The sequence below is a fragment of the Diadema antillarum genome, unplaced genomic scaffold, assembly GCF_040938485.1.
Source record: "Diadema antillarum isolate AM-2024a unplaced genomic scaffold, OU_Dant_1.0 seq00001451_RagTag, whole genome shotgun sequence".
NCBI classification, from domain to species: Eukaryota; Metazoa; Echinodermata; class Echinoidea; order Diadematoida; family Diadematidae; genus Diadema; species Diadema antillarum.
Window position 1 is genome coordinate 30908 of NW_027272197.1, and position 6655 is coordinate 37562.

Genomic DNA, 6655 nt, shown 5'->3' on the forward strand with positions numbered 1-6655 from the left:
ATCACCCTGTATTGTGCCCACTGTCTCAGTCTATAATATGTGACTCTTTTCGATAATAATCATAAATGCCCATTATAAACGTGCTGGAAATCTCACAAAATACAGTCACAATCCTCTCAAAATGACTCAGCTCCCTTCACTGCTGACGTTGTAAAGAAGAAATCTTACCACTCTACGAGGACACCTCGAATCACATTCACCATTTTGGTTCCGAGAGCAGACTGTTTTTGAGACTCAGAATGTTATTTCTTGAGCATACTGATCGCTGTGTACAGTGTGTTCATCCCCACCTGTAACCGCAGCAGCGACCCCATACGGACAAATACGTACTGTTACAGCGCCCCGCGACGGGGTTACCCCACCTGTACTGTCTGTACTGCACTGTTGTCTACATCTCCGTCGTCTGATTGATGCCGCCGTGGTAGAAAAACCCGTGGTTATACAGTACACAACACTGCACTGTACGTACAGACGAATTAGCAAGATTAGCACGCATGTACGTACAAGTGTACGTACATGTACATCGGACCGGTACGTACGCGGTATCCATACATCGCTTGTACGTACAAAAGTTATGCAACACACACATTCACACGTTCAGTTGTTCAATTCAGTCAAACTGTAAGTGTTATCCCTACCTTTTGCAACAAAATTACAGCTATGTCGAAGCGACTGAAAGAAATCATTATGAGGAACCACTACAAGCCGACGGAGTACATCAACATGTCGAAGCCGTTAGCTTTGAGGGATAAAGTATCTCTGAAAAGGACGCGGGCAGAAGGTACCGACAGAATTTCTTTTGACATTACAGTCCCACATATCGAAATCAGTGTTATATGTGTGCGCGTGTATCTTCTTCTTCTTCCGTAAGAGTGACCACAATCAACTTGCTGATTATTCTGTCACTTTCGGGGAGGTCTAAGTTGTACAAGTCTTCAAAGGGTTCAAGTAGTTGCCGTAGTAATCATCATCCAATGAATAAATAAGTAACCAATAAACTGACAAGTCTATCAATAATAGTAATAATAATAACAATAATGATAAAAAAGAAAAGAAAAGAGTGCTAAGCAACTACTCCTGGGCCGAGGCTCGTGACACAAATGTGTCGATGGTATTGGCCTCGACCACTTCCTGGGGTAATCTGTTCCAGTCTTTGACGGTTCTTGGTAAGAAGGAGTTTTGGTGATAGAGAGTTCGGCTGGGCGGTATTATTTTTGGCTCGTGATTGTGATTGATTGCTGGCTCACTCAGGCACTAGACCCACATGTAGTCCTGTCCTTGTAACAGAATGGAGTGTTAGTCCACGTGGTACGGTATTGTGATACTTGATGAGGTGTCATGGACATGGTAAATTACATGTGATTGATATTAATAAAAGAGTGTGTACTGAGCTGTGCAAGTAAAGAGTGTGTACTGAGCTATGTGTAGTGTGTAGTGAGTGTGTACTGAGTGTGTAAAGAGTGTGTACTGAGCTGTGCAAGTAGAGGGCGGTGAGTTGGCTCAGTCGTAGCACATCTGCCTCACGACCACGCGGCCCGGGTTCGAACTCGAGTCTGGACTGAGCAATGTTGTGTGTAAACATAATATTACTGTTCCCTCTAGCAAGAGGCAAAACACTCTGTCCCTCGCATAGGACATAAAATGGAGGTCCCGTGTGTGAGAGTGTAACAACTCATGCACGTAAAAGATCCTGCTTCATTCACTCATCGCAAAGAGCAGGGTGTTTAACCCGGTGAAGTGGCCCCACCTCACATCCAACTGGACCCCATGGAAGACCAGCTTAGTGTAGCTGAATATGGGCTATCCAGCCATCTTCTAAGATGGAAAAATCAACAAACAAACAATCTGGATATAAATGTACAACTGTATATGAGTAAATTTGTGATTAACCTCAATGGCCAACGGCAACCCTGTTCAAAATAAAATTTGACCGCCTGCTTGAGCCTGCTACATAATAGTAGAAAACTATGTATTTTTGCGCAAGGTCGAACCTTGGCATGCAACACGTGAAGTCGAGCCTTGGTGCAGGTGTCGATACATCTTTCTCTAGATAAAGAGATCCAGTCGCAGTAGAAGGCTGCTAAGTTATTGAGGCCATGGGCCATGGGGAGAGCAGCCTCTCTACAACTGATTGTTTGAGTCTGTGTCTGACTGAGTACAATTCAATTTGAAAGCACTTTGCTGAAGTCATAGCAAACAGTAGTTTTGTTACCAAGCAAATACATCAAATTTATATGTAAACAAAAATTATAATTTACTAAGGGTGGTCACACAGGACCAAAGTCCAAACTGTGTCAAAATTGCACAAAATATTTACCAATGTGTTTCAGATCACTCATGTTAATCCTGAAGCAAATGACCATCCACAGATCAGAAATTGATTCCCCCAAATACTATAAACGCGGAAATATTTGCAGTACATTAATTTGTGCGTATTTCGTGCTACTTTTGTTCCAATCCAAGCATTACCCGCAAAAATATCTTTGCGATTTTGTAGGCAAATTTTGAACAAGTTGAATAGTGTGCTTTGTTACTGGTGCCTCCCTGTTACAAGTGTGTATGTGTGTGTATGTGTGTGTGCACATGTGCCATAGGAGTAGTACATATACATCAGTGAATTTAATAGTATTCATTTGAGCATGTGTTTGACAGCAATTTTTTGCATAGGCTGTACACTTACATTTAAATGAATCTGGCAACATATCAGTTTTCAAATTGAATATATATATTTTTTGAGGAGCTCAGTGCTAAAAAAAAAAATGATAATAAAAATCATTGCTCAAAATTATTGACTGTTTACAGGATGAGCATACCCCATCTGGCGTTAGCATCTACATGTATACATGTACATAACCAACACTGAAACAAAATGAGATTTCATTACTGCAAGGAGATTTTTGCAGTATTGCTTTTCACCTCCAAATGATGTTTAGTCTTTTGCATTTAAACACCTATTCTTCTTGTAGAGTCCACCACCAGGTGCCCAGTCACACTATTTTCCAGATCTAGTGTGGTGTATGTAATTTACAGTAACTTTTTAAAAAAATATCTCTCTTGTAATACAATCAGGGGCGGATCCAGGAATTTCATAAAGAGGGGGCGCCTTTACAAAATTAAAGAGGGAGGCACACGCACCCCTCCCCTCATTTTTTTTCTTCTTATTTCTTTTGTTTTGACCGAAAATAATGGGAGGGGGCGTGCCCGGTGTGCTCCCCCCTGGATCTGCCACTGATACAATGTACAGGTATGTATGGCTGAACATGCCCCAAGGAAATGGAATTATAAATGTACATCGCTACAGTACTGGAATATGTGAGCCTCCTATGTCATCATCCATGTTCAACATTCTTATATTTGAGAATTTTTTAGGGTACATTGTACATTTGTATTTGTTTGTCTGCTCAAGGACCACAATAAATCCCACAAGTCTATACATGGCACTGTCGAGTTACAGTATGTACAGCCATACTACATTATGTGGAATTATATGAATTGTCTGGAATGCCTCTTTAAGGGATCAAAATGATATAGGATTTATTATATTTCCTTTGGTTGCAAATTAAAGACAGAGCTTTATGTGTATTACTAAGTTTACATTCTCTCTCATCCCCTCTCTTTATCTCTGGCCACCTTCCAAGCTGCAACATGTATCACTGAGATGGCAGTACTCATGTCCTGTTGGAAGCAGCATGACTTCAACGACTCGGACTGCTCAGAGGAAATTAACCTCTTCAATAAGTGCATTGCTGAAGCAGAGGTGAGAAGTCTAATGTCTCAAGGTCAATGTCAATTGTCACTGCTCTCGATTTGATTTTGTAAGTAAGCAATACAATGTCATTGCAATTTCTAAGGCAACTGCCACACAGCAACCTGATGTGCACACTTGTATTTCAGTCAACACCATAACTGTAACACCGTCTGTGAGTACAGCAGTACATTAAGTCATTGCAAACTCCTTTATGAAATGGACACCAGGGACTACTGCATCAAATCAAATCAATTTGCTATGTTTACTATTTTCTGTATGTTTCTAAATACAGTGGAAACTCGATATAACGAGATGGTCGGGACCGAGTCATTTTCCTCGTTATAGCTGATATCTCGTTATATCAGTAGGCATAAAAGAAGGCATAAAATAAAGACATTTATTTGCACATGTGGGACTACCCATCATATTTCAATCAATACTGATAACTTGATATTGTGTGTGAGGGAATTACTCACCTTTATGGGTAAGAAGATGTTTTTCGCCAAGGGAATCCAATATCAAGAATGTGTTTCTTATTAATTGTAGATGTTTGAATTTGTAAATTTATATAGCGTGCGATTGTATCAATACAAGATCGTCTGTGGATTGGTATGTGGTTATCGTATGGGTGTGTGTTGTGTGGAAAGCTTGAATGTGGTCTGCACAATGCTGTGTGTGTATGTGACACATTCTGTATGTACATTATGACTGCGTGTGTGTGAAGACGGGGAATTCCCTAAGTAGAAGGCCAATCACAGCATCAGATTGCCTCACACCTGCTAAACGTCATGATGATGTCATGTATACATATGGCCGTCCCACTACATTTTCTGCATGTATCAGTGTGCGTGCACACACACACTTCACACGTACAACATGCAGTGCTAGCTGGAGTGCTTAATGATTATGTGTGTACAAGACAGTTTTTGGCGCATCAAGCTTTACAATCTCGGAAGATGATAGCACAGGCGAAGTAAAGCTTTACCGAAGGCATTTTGCTTTACCTCGCTATAGCAGGTTTGATTTACTATGTTTTTCTTTGTTTGGAAGTCACAAAATTTATCTCGTTATAGCAGTTATTTCGTTATAGCCGATCTCGCTATAAGAGTAGCATTTTACATAGACTTGTGTGGAAGGAAATTTGGGACCGAGAAAATTTCCTCGTTATAACCGATATCTCGTTATAGCAGTGTTCGTTATACCGAGTTTCCCCTGTACATGTATGTCTTCACCAAGTCCAGACTCAGATGACTACAGGTGTAAACTCTTTGTTCATATTGTAGTGTTTTCAGTTTATTAATGTAACAGCCTTTGCTTCTGTACATGTGTACATTTTTCTCATGCACTCATGTAGGCGACAAGAAAACAGCTCACACAGGCTGGAAAGACTGGATCCAACCAGAGACTTACAAGCAAGCAACTCAACGAACTTTTATGGAAATACCCTCTACCGAAGGAGAAATGATTTATGGAGATTGAGACAGGACGTTTGCCACTCGTGTGAGCGGTGCTTTATGTGAAACTAGGATGTGCAAGAAATCAACAGAAAATGCACGGTGCAGAGTGAGTTTCCCACACCTGTTGACCGAGGAGAATGGATGAAGTGCGTGCATGGATGGTTGCCATGCCAACCAGCCTCAATTGTAATTGTGGACCCGGAGATGTTGTGCTACTCCAAGGCAATACTGTGTCCCAGTGTAGCTGAGCACCCATTTTTCTCGTGTAACAATGTGTTTCTTCATAGGAAGGAAGAAAGAAAAGGAGGAAGAAAGAGATAAGAAAGTAGTATTATGCAGAGGAATGTCAACTAAGAAGTGACATTTTACCATATGTACCAGGCAGCCTCTGTTAGGTCCATTACAGTTTTTATCAAAGCTTTTCAACTGTCTTAATTTGGGTGTAGTTGCATACTTCTACACGGCTTATTCGAAGATCAAATATTGTCCAAGTTGAAACCTTTGCTTTGAGTGCACTGATTGACTGATCATGATGTGAGGTTGTCTATACATGCCTGTAATTTCTTTCTCTTTCTCTTTTTGTCTCTCTCGATCTCTTTCTCTCTCGTGGTTTTCTCTGTTCATATTATTTCATGCATATATGTAAAAATAAAAGTATGAAAAGTTATATTCTGGTGTGTTTTGCCTGTTTGTTATTAGTGTAATGTTAGTACATGCACGAGTCGATATCAGCAGTAAACAAAACTGAAGTGTTTGTTGTGAAATAGATAATATACTTTATTTTACAAAACTAGCGTACATTGTATAAACATACTTTAGAAGGCAGTGTCACAATATAATGAATACTGCTGCTCATCTTGTTTTTCATTACAATGCAGTTCAAAATGTACTGTATATTTAAATCAACAGTTTTCGAGTGAGAACATTTTATGCAATGCTTGTCTTGGGTTAAATAAAGTTTTAGAGTAGACTAAACATTAACCTATAGCAGCAATGAGCAATTTGTTGCGACACTCCTACAAAGTACTATGATTCGAGTGAAAACGTCCATGCAACGTACTTGAAAATTAGAGGAAGGCATGTTTTTAAAAGAACAATGACTGTTACAGTAAAGAGAAATAAAGCAGCATCTACATGTAAGTAATGCAATTTGTACTTCATATAGTTGTACATCAAGGGAGTAATGATAGAGATTGTGATCATGCATGAATTTATATCATGTTATGCATGCACTTGTACCAGTACAAGTATTTGAAGAAAAACTTGCCTTCCACATGTCATAAATTCTGAAATTAAAGGTGTTATATAACAGACCATACAGCGATTTGCCAAAATAGCAAGTTATAACAGTGAAAAATATCTTGCATTTTTGTGTACAAATCATAGTAGAAGAATATCAGTAGTTCCCATAGTTGACACAAATTTTCTTAACCAGTACAACATGCAATTG

At 39.5% G+C, this 6655-nt stretch overlaps 1 protein-coding gene across 1 annotated transcript; it reads left to right on the top strand.

Annotated features, from left to right (window-relative positions):
* Positions 1-640: 640 nt before the first annotated feature.
* LOC139709581 (small ribosomal subunit protein mS37-like) lies at positions 641-5213 on the top strand. Its single transcript, XM_071621538.1, has 3 exons — positions 641-781; positions 3639-3757; positions 5103-5213. The coding sequence occupies exons 1-3, from the start codon at positions 661-663 to the stop codon at positions 5211-5213; spliced, it is 351 nt and encodes a 116-aa protein (XP_071477639.1). The 5' UTR covers positions 641-660.
* The last annotated feature ends 1442 nt before the right edge of the window (positions 5214-6655 follow it).

Coding starts and splice junctions, on each gene's coding strand:
- LOC139709581 (XM_071621538.1), top strand. CDS start 661: ATGTCGAAGCGACTGAAAGAAATCATTATGAGGAACCACTACAAGCCG. Junction 782..3,638: donor GAAAAGGACGCGGGCAGAAG/GTACCGACAGAA, acceptor CCACCTTCCAAG/CTGCAACATGTATCACTGAG. Junction 3,758..5,102: donor AGTGCATTGCTGAAGCAGAG/GTGAGAAGTCTA, acceptor GCACTCATGTAG/GCGACAAGAAAACAGCTCAC.